Below are 24,309 nucleotides of genomic sequence, written 5' to 3'. Positions count from 1 at the left end.
TTATTAGCTGTGTGACACTGGACAAGTCACTTAACCTTTGTTTTCTTCAGTTTCCTCAGTTTACAGATGAGGAAACTGAGGCCCAGTAAACTAAAATGAGGATAATAATAGCACCTATCTACCAGAGCTGTTGTGACTCAAATGAGATAATACATACAGTACCTGGTACATAGTAAGAGCTATATAAGTGCTAGTTATTATAATGTTATTTTAAAATTTATTATCTTTCTGTGTCATGCTTTGGAATACTCATTAATCATTCTCCCAAACTTGTGGGCTTTTTGTTTGTTTTGCTTTATTCTAAGCGAAGAACCTTGAATTTCTCTATTAAACGTCATTCTATTTATCCTCTTACTACTAATGTTTGTCAAAGCAGTTTTCAATTCTAGTCTTATCTCAAAAGGTTCTGAGCCACTTCATTCATTTTGGTGTTATTGGCAATGCTTTCCATCACACATAATTGATTAAAATATTAGTAGTATGGGAACTTAAGACAATCCTCTGTGGAACGTTCCTTAATCTACACTCTTTCTGCCTTTACCGACTGATATTAAACCATCAAAACTTTTCTGAGTAAGACTTTCCAACCAAATGTAAATTCACTTAATGTTAATCCATCATGTTTTCTTAGTTTGTTAACATTGAAAGTTATTAGGAATTAATTTTCAGTACTATTTAACATAAAGGGCTGGGAGGTGGTACAGTGGATAGAGTGCTGGGTCTGGAATCAGGAAGACTCAGCTTTCCAAGTTCAAATCTGGCCCCAGATACTTACAAGCTGTGTGACTCTGGGCAAGTCTCTTAACCCTATTTTCTTCAGTTTACTCATCTGTAAAATGATCTGGAGAAGGAAATGGCAAGCCACTCCAGTATCTTTGCCAAGAAAATCCCAAAGGTCACAAATCTCGAGGTTCACAAAGGATCAGACATGATTGAAAACAACTAAACAAGTATAAGAAAAGTTTAACATAAAGATATGCCATCAGCAGTGGAAACAAAGTGATTTATTTTTGTTCCTACTTGACCCAAAGCTGTTTTACTCTAATTTAACTTTCGTTGCTAACTTCATGTCAGGGTCGATGATTTAGCTCCTTTGGTGCCCAACCTATGGGTGACTTGTCTTTTGTGTATTGCTTGGGGTTGCTCAACTGAAGAATTGTGTTCTGTAAGGTATTGACTTTGGAGTTTGAAGAGTGTAAGAAAGACAGATTACATATGTCAGTTGTGATTTTTCTTTTTAGGGAGAGATTTCACTACTTCTAAGACTTGGTTTAACACAGTATAACATAGGCTTATGTTTGTTTTAGCCTTAATTAACATCAGCTTCTACATTTGGTTCAGAATAGGTTTAAAGTAATTTTTTTTAGGGGAAGTACAAGTAAATAACTGATCCTCAAAGTATGGATTACCATGAAGTTTTGTTCTCTAACCTCAATTATGAGATAAATTTAAAGGTACCATATCCTGCTTTTTTGTATGTTTTAGTGTAATTATGGGAGCAAAGTTTCTTCAGGCATTTTTCAGAGATGATAAAGATAGCTTGAACATCTCTTAATTATTTCTTTCTACAGATAATTCAGATATATTCTACAATAGTGTTATAATGGTTATTTCTCTGCAATGGTTACCAAACTTGCATGTGAGTCTTTTGCAAAGGGAGTTTACTTAGAGGAATCAAAGAAAGCAGATTTCTAGTAGGCAGTGCTGTTATTGATATCATGTTCTAGGTACATGGGCGTTATAAGAGAAGGGATGCTTTTTTGTTTAATTAAAATGGTAAGACTTTGTCTTTCTTAGTTTACAAATTTGTCTTCAGTTCATAGGAAGAGGAGCATCAATGTAACATTAAAAGCATTAAAAGATTACACAGGGAAGTGCACAGGGAAGTTCAGAAGTATACATAGTCAAACAGGGTAGTACTTTAACCACCCTGTTAAATTTACTTAGAAAAAAACTTTGTACTTTGTATAAGGAAATGTTTATGATTGTTGATATTTAAATTCATGGTAATGAAAAGAAAATTATAAAAAGAATCAGTATAATCAAAAGTTTAAAAAAATAAACTTAGAGGGATCTTAGAAATCTTCTAATCAATTCCGCTTAAGAAGCATTTATTAAGTGCCTACTATGTACCAAGAACTAGACTTTAGAGAATGAAAAACAAACAAAATAGCCCTTGATCTTAAGGAACTTGTATTCTATGGGGAAGAAAACATATATAGATAGCCAAATTTAAAATATGTACAAAGTAGTCTTGGCATCAGGGGAGAGCACTAGCATCCGGGGAGAGGGGCAGTCAGAAAAAGCCTTGTTTTAAGAAATGACACTTGACCTGAGTCTTGAAGAGAGCTGGGCATTTCCAAAGGGAAAGCATTTTAGATATAGCATTTTGACTTTGAACCTGTTCAAAGGCAAGGAGGTTCAGGAGAGAATTTCATATATACAAAACAACAAATAGGCTAGTTTGGCAAGAATATAGAGTGGGTGAGGGGAAATGATTTGAAATAAGTCTGGAAAAAATAGATTGGAACCACATTATGAAGGACTTTAATGGCTAATGGAGAAATTTATATTTTATCCTAGAAAGTAATGAAAGTTGAGTCGAGTCTGAGTAAAGAGAAGAGATGGATACTAGAGAACTTAAGAACAGGATTTGACAATAGATGGGATGGTGGTGGGAAGGAATGGAGAATGAAGAGGTTTCTCTGGTTCTGAACCTGAGTCATTGGATGAGTCAGTGGTACCCTCAACAGAAATAGAGAAGTTAGGAAAAACTGTTGGTGTTTTGGGGGAAGATGAGTTGTGTTCTTTCAGGTGACTTTTTTTTTTCAGGTGACTTTTTAATATGTTGTTTCAGCCTTATGCCCTGTTATCTAATGTGCCATTATGGTTCTTAGCCAGTTCAATTAGCTAGTAAACATTTGAGTGTCACCATTATATGAGAGAGACCTCTACTAGGTGTCATGAGACTATTTAAACTCAATTTCTCTTACCTTTGAGGGGTTTATTTATGGTTGTAGGTGGAATTGGTTTCATAGACTTAAAAATTGGTTGAAAATGAAGAAATGACAGATTTTCTTTAGTGATTTAAAACAGGACTTCTTAAACTTTTCCCATTCTTGACCCCTTTCTGCCCAAGAAATTTTTATGCAACTATGGGTGTGAAGGTATATAAAATAGGTATACATATCCTTTTACCATTGACAATTTTTTTGTGACCCCCACATTTAGTGGGGTCATATGGGGTCATGACCCACAATTTAAGAAGCTTTGATTTAAAAAAATAGTAGGGTTGCTTTTGCCTTAATAATACAGTAGCCTCTGTCTTTACCACACTGCATAAGATAGATATGGTACTTAATAGTGGGAGGATGAGGAAGAACATAGAGGTAGGTAGAATAAGTCTGGTTATATAGCTAAATTATTTTTGGTAGCTTTTACATATTCTCATATATAAATTAAACTCCTACCAAATAGACATTCTTTTTTTCATAAATAACTTTTGATGTAATTATTGTTAGGCAATTATTCAATGATATGAAATACAATTTTGCATATTTTTGTTTTGTCTTCCATCAGTGGCCAATAAGACATGGTATAATTGAAGATTGGGATCTCATGGAAAGATTCATGGAACAAGTAATTTTTAAATACCTTCGAGCTGAACCTGAGGATCACTATTTTTTAATGGTGAGTATTTTGAACTGAGGGAAATGAAATATTTTTTATGAATGCTAGACTGTACAAGTTTTAAAATGACATGAAATATTAAAAAGCTAGTATCCTTTAGAGAAAATTTAAGGACCTATTAAAACTCCTCTTAAGGGCATCCCAATAGGGATGACAGGATTCTTTTCTATTTTGGGGGGGGGCAGGGCAATGAGGGTTAAGTGACTTGTCCAGGGTCACATAGCTAGTAAGTGTCAAGTGTCTGAGGCTGTATTTGAACTCAGGTCCTCCTGAATCCAGGGCCGGCGCTTTATCTACTGCGCCACCTAGCTGCTCCCCTCCACCTTTTCCATTTTTACGGTAGAGTTTTGAAACTGAGACAAGATGCCATTTTCACATTTTTTAATTTCTTTTATATTGTCTACTTTATTTATTTATTTATTCATTAACTCACTTATTTATTTTTTTTTGAGGGGCAATGAGGGTTAAGTGACTTGCCCAGGGTCACACAACTAGTAAGTGTCAAGTGTCTGAGGTCAGATTTGAACTCGGGTCCTTCTGCATTCAGGGCTGATGCTTTGTCTACTGTGCCACCTAGCTGCCCTTCACATTTTTTTAAACCTTAAAAAAGTGATATCTTTGTTTTTATATTCTAACTTCCAAATATACTAATTTTCTATTCAGAAAATCATCCCTTTTTAAATTAAAAAATTTAACCCCCCCTTTTTCTATAAATTTAAAAATTTACTTTAAATTTAAATAGAAAATGAGAAAAGAGAAAAAAACAACATTGCTATGTACACAGTAGAACATAAGAGAGGATTCAATATAAAACAGTAAAGAAAGCCACATTATTTTCAAAGCTGCCCAGCTTTTCTTTGCTTCCTTTTAGGTTTTTTGTTCTCTGCTGTGTACTTCTTGCTTTATTCTTCCCCCTCCTCCTCCATCCCTCCTGAAAAAAGGCTAAATTAAGTATGGATACACACAGACACATACCTATATACATATAGATATTTATAAACACACACTCACACACACACACACACACACATATATACACTCATACACATATGTGTAGGACTGTACTATGCTTATTTCTACTTGTCATCTGTTTCTCTGAAGGTAGATAGCATCTTCCTTCATAAGTCCAGGTCTTTCTTTGTTTTTCTAAATCAACCAGCATATCAATCCCTATACCAAAGCAATATTCCAACCCAATTACATCCTATCTGAGAGATTGTCTTTTGTGAAAGTTTTCCCCAATTTTCTTTATTCCTTCTTTTCTTAACTGTATAGGTTTTATTTATACAAGAAAATTTTAATTTAAAGTAATCAAAATTACATTTTACACTTCAACAATATTTTCACCTTATAGTATAGTTTAAGGTCTAATACTACCTAATCTTCTTCCTTTACATTTTTTCCTCTTGGTTTCTTTGAAATTTTTGACCTTTTGTTCTTCCAAATGAATTTTGTTATTATTTTTTTCTAACTCAGTAAGATTTTTTAAAAAAGTAGTTTAATTGGGATGGCATTAAATAAATAGATTAGTTAGGTAAAATTGTCACTTTAAAATATTGGCTTTTACAATTATTTAGATTTGACTTTATTAATATAAAAAGTGTTTTATGTTTATGTTCATATAGTTTAGAAACCCATCCATTATAACAACTTTTCCATTTTATGACAGTCATTTATTTAGGAATTTGCTCATTTTTAAAACACTTTCTGTTAGGTTTTCTATTCTCTGGAACCCCTCTTACCTAACATAAATTTATACATTCTGTAATTTGCTCATTTTCTTCAACCCATCATATTTTCTGTATTATTATTGCATTTTTTTTGCATTGTATTCCTCATAATACTTGTGAAAAACTCCTAGGTGCCTCCATTTACTTGTCTGCTTGCTGCTATTCATTTGCCTGTGCAGACCTCTTATTTATCAGGACTTTTTCTTTTCCTTCCTTCCTTCCTTTCTTTCTTTTTGCTGGGCAATGAGGGTTAAGTGACTTGCCCAGGGTCGCACAGCTAGTAAGTGTCAAGTGTCTGAAGCTGGATTTGAACTCAGGGTTTCCTGAATCCAGGGCCTGTGCTTTATCCACTGCACCACCTAGCTGCCCCCAAGGACATTTTCTTGACCCTCAATTTCATGTGGTACAAAATCTCCTCTTTATCTTTCTTCTTTCTTATGGTAGATTGTGTGGAAAGTTGTGGGAATGGTTTATATTGAAATATATTGGCAAAAGCACCTTAGACATCTCCTTAGATTGTGCATAATAAGAAAAAAACCTTTACTTTTTTTGTTTCAGTAGTTAAAAGATTTATGAAGTAGTTCTTTGTCTGTTTTATATTCTTTGAAACTAGTCCTGATGAGCAGACAGAGCTTTATATGCAATCTGCTAATGAGTGCTCGCCAATTTGTGTAGAAGTTGTAGTTTCTTTGTAGCAGTCTCACAGACTGGCATCCCCTTGTCAGGTGTTCTTCACCTTTGGAGATGCTTCATGGATTCATGCCTGAACCAACACTGAAAGTTGTCATCATATTCCTCTCCAGAATGCTCTTTTGCTTTTTTGAAATGAGTGAGATCCTTAATAATCATGTCTGTTAAAATTGGCAATCTGTTAGGACAAGCATTGCCATAACTGCTTAATTGTAGTTTCTCAGTTTATATTTTAACATTGTATTTTCCCCAGAAAAGTGTAAAGGAGAGGTTTTATGGAATAACACTTAAAATATTGTTTTTTGTAATTTATTTACAATTATAGTTCTGTTTATTTCAGCAATTAGAGCCAAATATATAGAAGAATGCCCTGGGTAAAAAGGAAAGGGAGAGGTGGAATAGGGTAAAATATCTCACATAAAAGAAGCAAGAAAAAGCTTATACAGTAGAGGAGAGATGGGGGAGGTTAGGGGAAATGAGTAAACCTTACTCTCCTCAGAATTGGCTCAAAGAGGGAATATAACATATACACTCATTTGTGTAAATAAATCTATCTTACCTTGCAGGAAAGTAGGAAGGAAAGGGGATAAGGGTGAGAATGATAGAAGGGAGGGAAGATCTGGGGAAGGGGTAGCATGTCTGATAAAGGACTCATTTCTCAAACATATAGAGAACTGAGACAAATTTATTAGAATGGGAGCCATTGCCCAATAAATATGATATGAACAGTTTTCAGATGAAATAATTAAAGCTATCTATAGCCATGGGGGGAAAATGCTCTAACTTGCTACTGATTAGAGAGAGACAAGTCAAAACAATTCTGAGGTAGTATTTCATACCAGTTGCTGAGGAAAATGACAAGTATTTTAGGGGATATGGGGAAAATGAGACGTTAATGGACATTGGTAGAGTTGTTCAACCATTCTGTAGATCAGTTTGGAACTATGCCCAAAGGGCTGTAAAACCATCCAAAAAGAGATAAAAAGGAAAAGGACCTATATGTACAAAAATGTTTATAGCAGCTCTTTTCTGGTGGCAAAGAATTAGAAATTATGGGGATGCCCATCAATTAAGGAATAGCTAAACAAATTGTGGTATGTGATTATGATGGAATACTATGCTGCTGTAAGAAATGATGAGCAGAATGCTCTCAGGAAAACCCAGAAAGACTTACACGAGCTGATGCAAAGTGAAATGTACTGCGTTTGAAGTAACAGCGATATTGTAAGATGATCATCTGTGAATGACTTAGTTATTCTCGACAGTACAATGATCCAAGACAACTCTGGACTTATGATGAAAAATGCGATCCATTCCCAGAGAAAGAACTGCTGATGTCTGAATAATTGAAGCATAATTTTTTTCTTTACTTTACTTTTCTTGAGGGCTTTTTTTTTCTGGCCTGTTTTCTTTTACTATGTCACTAATATGGAAATGTTTTCATTCTTATACATGTATAACTTTTATTGAATTGCTTGCCTTCTCCAAAAGGGGATAGTGAGGGAGGAAGAGGGGAGGATTTTGGAACACAAAATTTTAAAAATGGATGTTAAAATTGTTTTTTACATGGGGAAAATAAAATGCTAAGTAAAAAAAAAACTAAAAAAAGGAAATCTCATTCTAATAAATAACGATCAACTAAAAATATTTTTAAAAACCCTTTCAGAATACACATTGAGTTTGTTAAGATAAGTTATGGATACATTCCTGACTACTTTTGCTTAAATAAAAGAATACATTGCAGAGAAATAAGAGGATTTTAGTTTGACAACAGAAATTCTATCAGTGATATGCAAAATTGTATATTACCATGGAATTTCTTTTTGAGGATAAAATTAGCTTCATAATGAAAAATGCTTATGTTATAGAGATTAAGTTCATATAACAGGATCCAGAAATTAAAAATAAGACAATATCATAAAACCAGAGATTTAGTGCTAGAATGGACTTAGAATTCATCTAAGTTCATCTTTTCATTTCTTTATATGAGACGACTCAGACCTAGAGAGGGAAAAGTCTTTGCTTACACTTATCCAAAAGATGTCTCTGTGCAACTTCTACTCATTGCAGTTTCCCTCTGGTGCTAAGCAGAACTGAGCCTAAGAGCCCTTCTACTCGACAGACCTTCAAAAAACAAAACAAAATAATTCTATTAGATAGCTCCTTATGTCTTTTCTAGGCTAAACATCTCAAGTTCTTCCAGCTGGTCCTCCCTCCTCTGACATGAAGTGGAGGTCCTTTAACCTTCTGGCCACTTTCTTGTACATACTCCTTAGATTATTATTGTCCTACATAATATATGAGGCTTAGATTATTAAGGTACAGTGAGAAACACTCACCTTCCTATTTCTGGACACTCTACCATATCAAACTGTTGACTCTTTTAGAGCCTTCAATCCACAAAAACATACAGATATTCTTCAAGTGCGCTGCTTTTTAGATACCCCTCATTTTCCTATAATGGTGAAGAGGTTTTTTGAACCCAAAGGTAAGACTTACATCGCTCTAGGTTTGACGATTTCTTCTTGCCATGTGCTGCCATCTACATTGAAGCTGGAAGCCCCATAGAACCACTGAGGCTTAGAACTGTTGTGTACCTGGGATATTACAATTGAACCTACTCTTGAAGTCTCACAGGCTGATTTATGCAGTTTTTTTCTGCTCTTTCAAAGATCCTTTGCTTTTTTTTCCTGTTTATTTCTCCATTTGTTCATATCACTTCTCTTTTGCTGCTTATATGAATGCTGAACAGCAGAAGCAAGAACAGGAAAATAGTAGTCGGCATAATCATTGTTGTTTAAAAGTTTGTTGGGAAAGTGCCTGAAGCTATGACAGGGGCTAGAATAAAAATTGGGGTTATTTGTGGATTCTAGCTGTTACTGTTGTCCCTTTTTTTCTCATTACTACTCTAACAAATAAGTCTGTCTGAGCTTTTTTTTTCGGGGGGGGGGGGGAGGTCTAGACCTGAGATTTCAGAGGTGCAGGGGAGTACCTGGTGAGAAAACTCCCTTCTATCAGTGTAGATTAGTAACTGTTGGCCAATTTAGAGGTTTAGAGAGTTGCCTGAGGGCACTGGGCAATTACTTGCCCAGAGTTACATGTCAGTAAATGTCAGAGGCAGGTCTGGAATTCTGAGGCAAGTACTCTTTAAGAGGTAAAAAATTCTGAAAGCAGTATTGAATAAGTTTTATAAACAGCATTATGCTGTTCCATTGATGAACTTTTATCTGTCAGCCATTCCATTCATTCATTTCAGTCTATAAATATCTAACATGACTAAGTCAACATTTCTGGAATTAAGAGTTATGAACAGCATAGGGAGAGAAGAAAAATATAAGAGTAAAAAATCTGAGCCCTGCTAGGTCTGCAAGTTTTAAGCAGATGTTTTATGGTAGAAACAAACTATAAGCTGTAATAACCTGGCCTACTACTCCCCAAATTTGTCTGTCTGCTGTTGCCCCTCTTTTCTTGTCTGGTCTGAAACTTCCTGTTGGCCTAGATGTTGGAAATTTTTATCTAAGGCATCTAAACTTGGAGAGCGATTACTGTTTTGCTGACAAATCATAAATGTTTAGTTAAAAGAAATGATTATTATTATTGTTATTGTTGTTGTTGTTTGAGGGGCAGTGAGGCTCAAGTGACTTGTCCAGGGTCACACAGCTAGTGAGTGTCAAGTGTCTGAGGCCATATTTGAACTCAGGTCCTCCTGAATCCAGGGCTGGTGTTTTATCCACTGTGCTACCTAGCTGCCCCAGTTAAGAGAAATTATTATATAATTTGTCTTTTGTTTTCAGCTTTGGTTACCTTCTTGTAATCAATTCTAATTTTTAAAAATCATACATATTTAAGATGAAAAAGGATTTTATTGATGAAGTCTAATGGCTCTACTTAGTATAGAGTATTTTAATTTTTTTGATATGACGCTTACTTTCATCAAACATATTAAGGTCAATAGTATAGACATTCTAGTCAGAACCTGTTTTTATTTATATGTACTTGCATATATATATATATATATATATATACATATATGAATTATGTGAAATTAATCATAAAAGTTAATGTTTGGCTAAGAACTTTTAGGACATGCCTTTGTTTTAGCTTTTTAGAATGTAGCATTAATCTTTATAAGTTTAAAGGTTGACTATTTATCCTTTGACTAGGAAATAAATTAATTCTGTTTATAATGAGTAATCTTACTTGCAGGGGGTATACTGTAAGATTTCAAACTAGTTTCTGTACAGAGGATCCCTGGAGTATCCAGGCAGGAGGCTAGCTCAAAACCAAATTACTTAAGCCTTTTAATATCCCTGGGCTCCAGTTTCCTCATTTATATTGAGAAGGTGTTGGACTCATTTTGAAGTCTCTTATAGCTCTAATGTTTTGTTATTTTAATTGTATGAGATTTGGGAGAAAGTAGAAAGAACGCTTATTAAAATGATTCTTTTACAGACAGAACCTCCACTGAACACACCAGAAAATAGAGAGTATCTTGCAGAAATCATGTTTGAATCATTTAATGTGCCAGGACTCTACATTGCAGTTCAGGTAAAAAAATGTATCCTTCATTGTTTTAAATCTTCTTAGCTCTTTAACAGACTGGTAGCAGTGGTAAAGGGGTCATTGTAAGAAGAATTGTTTTCTGTTTATCTTCTGGATTGAAGAAAAGCACTGAAGTATGAGATGGACTTTCTTTGTAAACATGTCCCATAAACTATAATTTTTGGGACATATCACTTTGCTATGTGCCTTGTGATAGCATCATGTCTGTCTTTGTCTAACTTTGTCTTGGTGAATTCAGGGAAGTATATAGTATGTAGTTATGTGCATTAAGACAAAGGTACTCCTTTTCCCCCATCAGAAACAATACAACAAGAGTTGTAAAGTGCTGATATTTTTTTCTATGCTGTTTTTTATTGACTTTTATTTTTTCTTTTGTTATTTCCTGGAGATTCTAGGACCTAGGAAACTCATGTTTATTTGGGGGGAGGTCTGCAAGTCTACTTTATTAGTTTGTATATATTTTTGAATGTATTTTAGATATACTTATTCAAATTTAAGGCATTAGAATAAATGACCCTTGATGTCTTCTCATTCTGTAGTAAAGGAAGAGGAAAATATTTTTCTCTCTTGCATCTTTGATATTTTGGTGTATGAATTTTATCTCGTAAAGAATGTTGTGATGGACATTAGAATTCTTGAGCTTGTAATAGTTACTGAAAGCTGGATCCATAGACTTAACATCATCATATGCTTGATCAGAATGTGATTGACTGAATTTGAACTGAGAAATTTTGAGGAGTAAAAGGGTAAGGAAAGGAAAGAAACTTTGATATCATTGCTGTCACAGGAGAGACCACTTGTTGATTAATCTTGGGAATATGTAGGATAAGTATGCTTTTTCTTCTCTCATAATCTACTAATTTTCCTTTCATCATTTTAGGCAGTGTTAGCTTTAGCAGCATCTTGGACATCTCGGCAAGTTGGTGAACGTACCTTGACTGGCATAGTCATTGACAGTGGGGATGGAGTAACCCATGTCATCCCAGTGGTAGGTATATTATTCTAATATTTATCTTCTTGGTAAATAGGTGCTTTGATTGGGATAGGAGAAGAAATTAGTTAAAAAAAATAACACTAAACTTTGCTTAAAATGAAAGACATTTTTTTTCAGATGTCTTTTTAAATTTATAGTAGCATTCTTAAAAAATTCTGAACTTAAACACCAAAGAAAAAGCATTTTCACATAGACAACAGAACTCCAAAAGAAGATAGTATGAAATTTTGAATCTCCATTGAATGCCACTTGCATATTTTATATATACACATGCATCTACATTACTTTAAACCCTCACCTATTTATGTTTCTTTATACATTTCTTTCTATTCCTCTCTCCCTTCAAAAAAATAAAAAAAAATCCAAACCCGTTTAACTCATAAGCATAGTTAAGCAAAATGAATCTATAAAGTAGCTATGTTCAAAAATATATGTTTCTCTTCCTGTACCTTCAGTCTATCACTGTTGTCATAAGAAGGACAATATGCTTCATTGTAGATCTTCTAGAGACCTGGGTGATTTTTGCATTGAGTAGAGTTCTTAAAATCTTTCAATTTTTTTCTTTAAAATGTTGTTGTTCTTGTATTTATTGTTCGCCTAGTTCTTTTCACTTTACTTTGACAATACCCACTACCCAGAGTCTTCAAAATGATCTCTTTTGTGATTTTATATAGGTTAGTAATGACATTCATGTATGGAATTTGTTCATTCATCCCCTAATTGATGGATATTCCTTTAGATGCTAGTTCTTTACTTTTTTCCCTCTCTTTTAATCCTAAAATATTCTTACTCTAAACGGGAGGTAGCATGGTATAGTAGTTAAAAAGGTAGCATTGGAGTCAGGATTCAAGTATAGCCTATGATTCAGACTAGCTTTGTAACCTTGGGCAAGTCATACATAGCCTTTCAGTGATTCCAGTCAGCTCTCTTAAGACTCTAAATTACACAGGAATTTTTGATCATCTTTTTTTGGAAGGAATTTTCATGCTGGTAGTTTCTTAAACCAATGACATTAAATGTGAATATCAGCAGACCTTGTCTTCTCTGGCCCACCCATCCACTGCCCCGTCATCCCCCTGTTCTCCCTGTGCAAAAAAGAAAAAATACTAAAACAAGTAGTAAGCATCATATCAAACCCTGGTTGGTGGTAAAGAGAGGATGCTGCTTTGTCATCTTGGCAGTTTTATGGTGATAAATGACTCTCATGATTGTTTAGGGTATTTAGGCCCCAAACCCTGAACTCCCAGTGTTTTCACTTAAGAAAACCATTGCTTCACATGTGATTTCAAAATATTAGGTTTGGAGGCAAAAGTAGATTTTGGTAAGTTTATGATTGTTTTTCTCTTTTCCTTTTTGTCTACTCAAAAAATAGAAATGTTTAAACTGGTTGCTTCATATAATAGAGTGTTGTTTTTTTAGTTTATCCAAATATCTTAAGATACAAAGAGCAACATAAAAGAAATAAAAATTTTTCTAATTATAGAACACTGTACGTGTATATATATATATTTTTTTTACTAAACCAGGGATCCCTGAAGATAGCTTAAGGACTCCAGGTTTTCTAATTAGCCCAAGATAGGTAGTATAAAATTGTTAGATTTGCTTTGATTTTTGCCATATATCCCTTTAAGGAAGGAGACATGAGATGCGAAAGTGTCAGAATCCATCAAAAAGCCCCTTATTCCTTTTTACAGACCTTTATTAATATCATGTGCTTGTGACTAAATAGATAGCATTTTTTGCCAGTATAAGCTTTGGACTGTTTTTCTGATTTCTTGACTTATGATTTACACAAGGAGTTATAGAAGTCAAAAGAGGGGAAGGTGATAGAGGTGGACACTTCCAGATATTGACAGCTGATGGCAACTCTCCTTTTCCTGATTTCCTTATAAGCAATGAAAAATATACCTTGTGTTCTTCCCCCCCCCTCAAGGAGTGTGAAGGTTTTATCTAGTGTGTTCTATCTTTTTTTTCCCCAAGCTCTGAAATTTTAAAAAAATATACTAATTAAAATTTTTTTAATGTTTATTTTGTTGTCACTCTACTATTTGATACTTATGTAAATAAATAACTATTAATATGGATAACTATTAGGTATGTATTTCTTAATGTGTTCAAGTATAAACATCACAACTAATAATTTTAAGATTAGAAAGTTGCTAACATTTTGGATCCTTTAACAGTGTGTTGTAATTATTTACATTTAGTGTTTACCTGATGGTGTCAAGTCTTCAGAGTGTCTAGTGCAGAGGTTCTTCACCTTTTCTGTGTCATGAACCCCTCTGGCAGTCTGGTGAGGCCTGTGGACCCCTTCCCAAATAAGGTGGTTTTTTTAAAAAAAAAATTAAACTTATTATTTATTTGTTTGTTTTAAACATTTAAAAATCTTTTTAATTTTGGAGTTCCAGATTCTATCCCTCCTTCCCACACCTTTCCTACTCACTGAGAAGGCAAATAATTTATCAACAATACATTTGAAATAATGTAAAACATATTTCTATATTAGTCATATTGAAAAAAAAGCAAACAAAATAAAGAAAGTGAGAAAATACTTCAGTTCGCCTTCAGAGTTCATCAGTTCTCTCTCTGGAGGTGGATAACATTTTTCCATCATGAGACCTTTGGAATTGTTTTGGATTATTGTATTGATGGAGTAGCCAGGTCTTTCACAGTATTGCTGTTACTGTACACAATGATCTCCCTGTTCTTCTCACATTAATTTACATCAGTTCATATAGGTCTTGCCATGTTTTTTTATTAAACGACTTCTCTCATCTTTTTTTATAGCACAATAATATTCCATCACAATCATATGCTACAACTTGTCCAGCCCTTCCCCAATGATGCTTCCCCTCAATTTCCAATTCTTTGCCACCACATAAATATTTTTGTACACATAGATCTTTTTCATTTTTCTTTCATCTCTTTGGGGAATTGAACTAGTAGTGGTACTCCTGGATCAAAGGGTATGCACAGTTTTATACCCCTTTGGGGATAGTTCCAGATTGTTCTCCAGAATGGTTGGACTAATTCATTATTCCACCATCAGTTCATGAATGTACTTATTTTCCCTCATCTCCTCAGCATTTGTCATTTCTGATAGGTGTGACTTGTTTTACTTTGCCTTCTAATTAATAGTGATTTAGAGCATTTATATTATTATAGATAGCTTTAATTTCTTCTGAAAACTGTTCATACCCTTTTTCATTTATCAATTGGGGGATGGCTTTTATTTTTATAAATCTGACTCAGTTCCCTATATATCCAAGAAATGAGGGCTTTATCAGAGAAATTTGCTGTAAAATTTTTTAATATTACTTCATTGTGATACCTTTTAGCAAAATGTACTGTCCCTGGTTATTTCATTTAATTAGGTCTGTTTTTGCTTTTGTTTTGTCTGAGATAACAAACAATTGCTATTCCTGCCTTTCATCCCTTTAAAAAAAAAACTTCAGTTGAAGCACTATAGAGTCAGCTCCAGCCCTTTATTTTGACTCTGTGTGTGTCTTTCTGTTTCAAGTGTGTCTCTTGTATACAACATATTGGATTCTTGTTTCTAATCCATTCTGCTGTCTACTTCTGTTTTATGGGTTAGTTCATTCCATTCCCATTCACAGTTATGATTACTAACTGTGTATTTTCCTCTATCTTATTTTCTTCTGTTTATTATCTGTGTCTTTTATCCTGTCCCTCCTCAGTCATCTATCTGTTTTGCTTTTGACCATTGTTTCTTTTAATCTACCTTCCCTTTTCCTGACTCTGCCCATTTCTCTTGTCCCCTTTTCCTCCTGTTCCCTATTGAATAAGATAGATTTCTAAAGCCAACTTAGTGTGTCTAACTATATAAATATAAATGTATATGTGTGTGTGTATTCTTCCCTTTTTGAAGCAATTTTGATGAGAGTGAGGTTCAAGCATTGTCAACCACCTTCTCCCCACTCATTTTCTCCTCCGCTATAAAAGCTCTTCTTTATGTGCCTCTTTTGTGTGAGAAAAATTTCCCCATTCTACATCTCCTTTCCCATTTCTTCCACTGCATCCCTTTCTTACCCCTATATATTTTTTTGTATTTTTTGAAGATCATCCCAACATAATCAACTCACACCTGTGCAGATTCCTTCTAACTGTCCTAATGATTAAGTTCGTAGAAGTTACATGTATCATCTTCCCCTATAGGAATGTAAACAGTTTATTGAGTGCCTTATCAGTATTCTTTAATATTTACCTTTTTATTCTTCTCTTGAGGCTTCTTTTTGAATGCTTAATTTTCTATTCAGCCCTGTTCTTTTCATCAAGAATGCTTAAAAACCTTCTGTTTCATTACATATCCATTTTTCCCCCTGAAGAATTATACTCAATTTTGTTAAGTAGTGTGTTTTATAAATTATTGGGGAACTAGGCTGGGTTTAGCTAAATTATTGATACTTATAAATTAATGGCTATTGCATTATGCAGTAAGCATTTATTATTAAAGTATATTAAATATTAGTAAAGAATCTACCATGTTGCATTTCCCTAACTTCCTCACTAGTCACAGGCTTACAGGCCTAAACAATTACATACCCAGAGTATTGAGCCAAGAGGGAGAGGAGAGTGTGTATAGTGAATTCAAGAGAGTCCCAGGAAGAAAGAGAGGGCAGAGCCCCCTGTGGTCCAGAGCTCTTTCCTTCTTCCAATAGAGGCAGCTCCTTACACACTGATCAAAGCTCATTGGTCAGAGTAATTAAGTTCCATTGATTGATGTGACTTGAGGGTGGTGCATATTAAAATGAGCTCTACAGTGATGACATCAAGGTCTAATGGGAGACAAGGACCCTGAGGAGCAAGGGGGCATTCAGATAGGTGTGGTTTTAATCTCCTTACTTCACTGAGCTAATCAGAGTCTTATCTCTATTGTACCTTTGGGCTGGCTCTGAAAGAGATTAGCTAAAGTTCCTGAACTAAACTTTCGAAAGCCAACCAAAGACTGAGTCCCCCTCCCCCAAATTCATTATTAATAATTATTTTCTCACAGTAGGTTATTCTTTGTTGTAATGTTAGCTCATTTGCCTTCCAGAATCCCTCTGTTCCTTTTACTTAGAAACTACTCAGTCTTGTGTGATCCTGATTGTGGCTCCATGATATTTGAACTATTTCTTTCTAGATGTTTATGGTGTTTTCTCCTTGACTTGGGAGCTTTGAAATATGGCTATAATATTCCTGTGAGTTTTCATTTTTGAGTTCTCTTTCAGGAATTGTTGGTGGATTCATTGAGTTTCTATTTTACCCTCTGCATCTAAAATACAGGGGCAGTTTTCCTTTATGATTTCTTGAAATATGATATTTAGGCCTTTTTTTTTTAATCATAGCTTTCAGGTATTGCTTCTCAGTATTCCAGGTCTTTTGTTTTTCTTTTTTTTTTTTTAAATTATTTATTTATTTTAAAAAAATTTTATTTTTAATTTTTTGGTGAGGCAATTGGGGCTAAGCGACTTGCCCTGGGTCACACAACTAGTAAGTGTCAAGGGTCTGAGGCCGGATTTGAACTCAGGTCCTCCTGAATCCAGGGCCAGTGCTCTATCCACTGTGCCACCTAGCTGCCCCATTATTTTTAATAAAAAAAATTTTTGTTTGTTTTTCTTTCGTTTTTCCAATGAGACAATTTATATTTTTCTCCAGTTTTTTCATTCTTTTGACTTCTTTTGGCTTCCACTTGTCCAATTCAAATTTTTAAGTTATTATTTTTTTTAGCATTTTTTTTATGTGTGTGGCTCTGACTCTTTTATTAAGTTCTTAATTCTCTTTTAATAATTTTCTTACATCACCCTCATGTCTTTTTCCATTTTTTTCTCCTACCCTTATCTCTTCTTTTAACTTTTCTAAGAATTCCTTTTTTGGACTTGATCCAATTAGCATTTTTCTTTAAGGGTTTGCATAGCTGCTTTCACATTATTGTCTTCTAAGTTTATATCTTGATCTTCCCTGCCATCTTAGTAGCTTTTTATGGTCAAGTCCTTTTTTTTTTTTTTTGTTATTGTTTGCTAATTTTCTTAGCTTATTTCTTAGCTTTGAACTTTATGTTAAAGTTGAGCTGTGCTCACCCTGGGGGTGGGCAAGCACTGTGCCAAGCTTTAGGCTTTTAAATGTTGCTATTTTCAGAACTAGTTCTGGGGGTCTGCAGGTTTTCAGTACTTCTAAGGTGGTATGATCCAGAAAGAGATGTAGTCATTGCACTTCAGGAATGCGCCCTAGTCTTTACCCTGCTCCCCTACAGCTGCAAATGTTAACACTCCTGGAACTGTGATCCAGAACTGCTTATTGGCAATAGAGTTACCATTCAGCACTAGCTGCATCCTGTGCCAGCAAAGAGTCCTCTTTAATTTTTTTCTTACTCTCTTATTGTCTCTGAGAAGAGAGTTCCTGAACCTGTTGTTGCTGTGGTTGTGGCCCACTATTGATGTTCCTGCTTCACTCTGCGCTTACACCTACCTCTCCTGTGGACCTCCTAAGTTTAATTAGGCTGGATAAATGTTTTCCTCTTACCTTTTGTTGGCTCTGCCATTCCAACATTTGATTTTAGGCATCATTTTAAAGTTGTTTGGAGGGGACTTTTGGAAGAGTTCATGTGGGTCCTAGCCTATAGTCTGTCATCTTGGCTCTGTCCCCAGAATAAGGTTTTTAAGTTCATAAAATAAAATATGTAGCAGTACAAAGGAAACCACAGGTGAGTGAAAACAAAGATGTGTTTTCCCATCCAAATTCATAGGTTCTGGGTGGAACTAGGTGGCACAGTGGATAAAGCACTGGCCCTGGATTCAGGAGGAACTGAGTTCAAATCCGGACTTAGATGCCTGACACTTACTAGCTGTGTTACCTTGGGCAAGTCACTTAACTGTCATTGCCCTGCAAACCCCCCCCCCAAAAAAAAAAACAAAAACCAGAAAACCCTCTAAAAACCAAAAACAGAACCCCCCCCCCCCCCCAACAAATTCATAGGTTCTTCCTGATTCCTGTTCTTGGTGGATCTCAGGTTAAGTTCTTCTGGTTTAGAGCAATGTGGAGATGCTTTAAATAGTTCCTGAGATTATTTATCCTGAAGGAAGGTTGGAGGGATTCCTTTGCATTTTCTGATTTTTCTGGGACTAATTCTGTATTATTGCTAGTGCTAGTGATCTTCTGGGGTCAGCACTTTTTACTACTAGGATTCCTATGAGCAGTAGTGCTCAGAAATTGAACTTTTGTTAATGCATTCTGATGTTTGGGATTTTCCTTTTTCTCAAGCTTTATAGATAGTAGTTCCCCTATGTGGATGGCCCAATGTAGTGGTAGAGCTAGGGAATCTGTCTAAGTGTGAGACTAGATAGCTTTTGGTTAAGGTAACGTTGAGCAGCTAGGGGATGTAGTGGATAGAAACCTGGGCCTGGCGTCAGGAAGACCTGACTTCAAATACCTCCTTAGACACTTACTAGCTGTGTGACACTGAGCAAGTCACTTAACTCTGTTTGCTTCAGTTTTTTCACTTGTAAAATGAATTGGGGAAGGAAATGGAAAACTATTTCAGTAACTTTGCCAAGAAAACTCCAAATGGTGTCATGAAGAGGCAGGCATGACTGGAAAAAAAAGAGATGATTAAGGTAACATTGACTCATATTGCTTTAAATAGAAAACATATTGTTCTCTAGTACTTGGGGTTGTTGTTTATTTTTGAATGATAACAATGGTCAGTTTTGTTATTATTAATAACTGCTCACATTTACATAATAACTTATAGTTTTCAAAGCTTTATGCATACCATATCTCATTTGATTCTTGAAACAACCTTATGAACTAGATAATGTAAGTATTATTATTCTATTTTTAGAAGAAGAAACTAAGAGTTTTAGCTAAGCCTTGAACACAGGTTTTTGTTGTTTTTTTTTTTACTAAATCCAATGGCTTCTCAACTATATCAAGCTACATTTTTTAGAGGTATAGCCAAGAATAGATGTACAGTTGGTTGAATTAACAGTTTTTATAAATGGAACAATTTTTCTTTTAGTGAGACAAAAACTTGTATTTCTTGGATATCATATCTTTTAAGTAATAGAATTTCTCACATAGCTTTTTCTTTAAAACCCATAGTGAAATTAGTGTTTACAGTTTTTCATGTTATTGGAACATGTACAGTCTCCCTAAACCAAAATTGTATGCTGTGTAGAAGAACTTTAAAAGGAATTTTTTTACCAAGTTCTTTTTCTTTTCTCATAGGCAGAAGGTTATGTAATCGGAAGCTGCATCAAACACATCCCTATTGCAGGTAGAGATATTACATATTTCATTCAACAACTCCTAAGGGAGAGGGAGGTGGGAATTCCTCCTGAGCAATCACTGGAGACAGCAAAAGCCATTAAGGTAAAATTAATGTAAAATTGGTCAGTTTGGGGATAAGAGAGATGGGTTTTTGGTTTTTGGGGTGGGGATATAATTTTTCCTTCTAAGTGATGCCTCTCCTCTTATATTTTCCCCCTTTTTAATAAATACAAGCAGTTACCCAACTTAGGAGTGGCTTGTATTCCAAAAGTTTATTTCTCAATCTATTTTTTGGCAGTCAGAATGTATTTTCCCATAGAAGCAATTTTTAAATGATGGTTAGAGTTCCAGGCTAAACCAGAAAAACTGTTTAAACCACTGTGAAGCAGAAATAGTATTTATTAGTAAGTAGCCTCTGTGAAGCAGAAATAGGACAATTGGTAGCCTTAAACTTCTCAATTGTGTCTGAGTTCTGAATTCTAAGATCTAACCTAGTTTCTCTCTCCTCCCTGTCCCCCACTGACCTTAAGTCCAAAGAGGGAAATGGGTGGGAGAAACAAGTATGCTGAACAAATGTTGTCAACATTGTAGGGGATGATCAATGGGGATAATAATGGGAGTGGGAAGAATCTCCTGAAAGTAATATGTAGATGTATTGAATTGATCACCTGACTTAAGACCATTTTAAGGTTAAAGTTTTAAAGCAAGGTAAAAGAGTTAAAGAAAGGTTAAGTGATTTTCTGAGAGTCAGAGATGGTAGTTTGAGAGACAGGACTTGAATTCAGATCTTCTTGGCTTGAAGGCCAGCTCTTCATATACCATGCTACCTCTCAAGGTTAAACTGAAGTTAACCAGAATTCTTTTAGTGTGTTAAATGAGAATCAAATTCAGGATATACAATTAGTATTGTAAATCTGAAGCAGGACATCCTTAATCGTTAGTATGAATAAAAACACATACACTAGAACTTGACCTACATGAGTTCTAATTAAGTAAAAACCTTTACTTTGCTGGGATTATTTTTTCTGGCACTTTACTTTTTGGGAAAGAGACAAATGGAAAAAAAAGTGCTAAAATCATGGATTTAGTTAAACACAATATTGGTACTTTCAGGATAGTTCTGGAGTCAGTACATATTCCACCATGTTGCATACCTGTTGCATTTCCAGTCTCCTACAAAAATAATCAATGTTGGCATTCATTGCAAGATTTAAAGAAAAAAAGAGAATTGATTATGCTCATAGGACTTTATTATTAAGTCAGGAATATGGACCCAAGACATTTTATAAAGCCTTTTTATAATAAGGTTTGCAGCAAAGAGTTTTTTTGGATCAAGTATCAGTTAAACAAAATACCTAGTTAACTGAAGGCTGGCATTTCAGTGTGTGATATTCTTCTATATTGTTAAATAAAAAAAATTTGAGAAGTTGGCTGACTTTTTAAAGGTGTCATCTTTTTAGTCAGTTAAAAAAAGGATAAAAATAGTTTTGAAGAAAAATACAAATTTATCCGGTGCCTACTTTCATATTTAAAAATACAGGAAGGCCTTTAAAGACTTAATACTTATAACAAAGGTGGAGGAGCAATTGTAGGAGCCAGTAAAGGAAGCATAAGCTGGAAGGGACTTCAGATGCCGGCATAACCTGGTCTTTTATTTTTGTTCTTTTTATTTTGGCTCCTCAAAAAAAAGTCCCAAAATGAAATCATTCAGACATAGGTAGTTTTTATAGCAATTAATGCCTGGGTATGAATTGGTATTAGCAGCTATTGGTCATCCTTAGCAAAAATAGTGTTATCCATGGGGGGAAAAAGTATGGGATGTCACTGGGAATATAAGTGAAGATGGGTAAATATAATCTAGCATTTCCTAAATTTCTCAAACTGTGTTCCTGGAAATTTTATGTGAATGGGAGAATTCCATGGTTGCTTGTATAGAAATGATGGGAATCTGGGGGTGGTGAAAAGTGATGACTTTTCTCTAGAATTTGTGATAGAGAAAAAGAAGAAAGTTGAACATAGTCTTGACATAAATCCAAAATTTTAAGAGAACAGATTGAAAGAGTTCATAGGAAAAATAGGTAGGATCCTAGTGACTAAAATTTTATGAGATTAGCCAGACCAGGAGAGATGGCAATTATTAAGAATGAAATGGTGAGGGGCAGCTAGGTGGCACAGTGGATAAAGCACAAGCCCTGGATTCAGGAGCACCTGAGTTCAAATCTGGCCTCACACACTTGACATGTACTGGCTGTGTGACCCTGGGCAAGTCACTTAACCCTCATTGCCCTGAAGAAGAAAAAAAAAAGAATGAATGAATGAAATGGTGAAATCACAGAGAGAAAAAGTTCCAGAGTAGTGGAGGAACAGTAATTATTTGAAGGAACTGATGTGAATGCACAGAGAATTTACCAAATAACTTGGATTTTTAAACGAAATGCACAGAAAACGGAAGCAAAGACAGTTTGGCACATTTCATGAAGAAGAGTGTCAGGAATGCTGTAAGGAAAGGGAGATTTAAATCCCCTTCCTACTTCCTCCTAAATTTATGAAGTCATAAAGCCAAAGATTAGCCAATAGAAATAATGAGGTATCAATGTGCTGATACCTGAAGATTTCCTTTATTAAGTACAAACTTTCTTTGATGTAATTAAAGGGACCAACCTCATTGGACAAGCAAGAATACCTCCCTACCTTGCAGGACTTTAAAGCCCTGGATGAACTCAACAGTTTTGGGGGAGTGAATATAAGGCACTACTTGTGGAGGAGACCCCTCTTTATGCCTTTTAAGGGGCATTACTTGAGCAGTAGGAGAGACTGTATCCCCTGAGGAGCAGAAACACACACTCTGGACAGACAAGTGTACAGAGAGACGAGAAATGGAACCTCTGGCATCAGAGAAGGGAGCCGATCGTGGAGTCAAGAGAATGCCAGCCTTGGCCATCCATCCAGAGTTGAGCTATGGAGAGGATCCCCTAAGGAGAGAGAGAGGACTTGCAGGGCCTGAAGTCCTGGAGTCCTGAGTAGTCTTTGTACAGTTATTTCTGCATTCATGCTTCACTGCCTTTGTACTCTCTAGCCACTCTTCCCATGAACAGTATGTATACAAGTGGAAGAGTGTGCCCAATCGTATAGAGGGACTCTTTTGTAACTACTATTGTTACTATGCCATTTTAGTCAGTTGTGTTGCTTATTATTTCTGCTGACTGTTAATGGATACACATGGTGGGGGGCGGTCACCACAGACTACTCTATAGAATCTGGGAATAGCAGATATCCTTGGTGAGTGATCCCAGAGGGTGTGCTACACTGTGGAGGATATATTTGGGTGGATATTGGAGAAATTCTCCTTATTGAATGTCCTAACTGGTATGCACTAAAGAAAAAGTAGCATGTAAAAGAATTTAAACTTTTTATAATTGGATAATTAGCTTTCCAGTGTATTTCCTTTATGAGTCATACTAGTTGCTTTGAGATAATTTTTGCATTGTTAAAGGTTTACATATGAATTACCTGCTTATTATTGGATGCATTGTGAATATAAAAGTTGATATAAGAAGTATGGATATTGTATCTCTAGAACACTGGCGTCTGCTTTCTTTGTGTGACAAAGAATTGGGAACTGAATGGAAGACTGAACAAATTATGGTATCTCTCTGTGATGGAATACTGTTGTGCATAAGAAATAATGAAAGGAATGGTTTTAGAAAAAACTGGAAAGACTTGTATGAACTGATAGAAGGTGAAGTGATCAGAGCCAGGAAAACAATTTATACAATAACAATACTCTAAAGAAAAACAACTTTGGAAGACTTAGGAACACAACACTGTGTAACCAACCACAGTTCCAGAAAACTCATTATGAAATATGCTGCCCACCTCCAGACTTGGGGTATAGATTGAAGCATATGCACACACACACACACACACACACACACGCACGCACGCACACACACACGTATACACACATACACACATGCATACACTTATACACACATTAGTATGTATATACATATGTGTGTATTTTGGACATGGTTATTGCAGAAATTTGTTTTGTTTGACGTTATTTTAAAAATGGGTTTATCTAGTTCTCAATAGATGGAGGAGGTGGAGGTAGGAGGGAGAGCATTTAGAAATAAAAATAAGATAAAATAGAATTGAAAAAGTAGAATACTGGTCACAGGAAATTTGCCTAGAATACACTATGGGTACTTATCTATGTTCATTAAAAAAAATTGATCAGATCTAGACTACTTATCTTACTGTGTGACATGAATTTAATTTATCTGAGATCCTTATGTACTGCCAGTCCATAGCATATTTTCCTATTTGCCTATAAACCATAAGTAACCAACTCCTTTTTGTTATGGGAGCTCC

General features: G+C 35.0%; 1 protein-coding gene across 2 annotated transcripts in view; it reads left to right on the top strand.

Annotated features, from left to right (window-relative positions):
• The window catches only part of ACTR3B (actin related protein 3B), a 106,473-nt gene that overhangs the window by 31,533 nt on the left and 50,631 nt on the right, over positions 1-24,309 (top strand). For both annotated transcript variants that reach the window (XM_043968261.1, XM_043968260.1), the window contains exons 4-7: positions 3,580-3,690; positions 10,563-10,658; positions 11,554-11,661; positions 19,894-20,037. In XM_043968261.1, the coding sequence (XP_043824196.1) occupies positions 3,580-3,690; positions 10,563-10,658; positions 11,554-11,661; positions 19,894-20,037 (459 nt within the window). The remainder of the gene's footprint in view (positions 1-3,579; positions 3,691-10,562; positions 10,659-11,553; positions 11,662-19,893; positions 20,038-24,309) is intronic.

Source organism: Dromiciops gliroides, chromosome 5 (assembly GCF_019393635.1).
Source record: "Dromiciops gliroides isolate mDroGli1 chromosome 5, mDroGli1.pri, whole genome shotgun sequence".
In the NCBI taxonomy this organism is placed as follows: Eukaryota; Metazoa; Chordata; class Mammalia; order Microbiotheria; family Microbiotheriidae; genus Dromiciops; species Dromiciops gliroides.
Note: the sequence above shows the minus strand (reverse complement) of the source record. Positions and strands in the feature narration are given on the sequence as shown.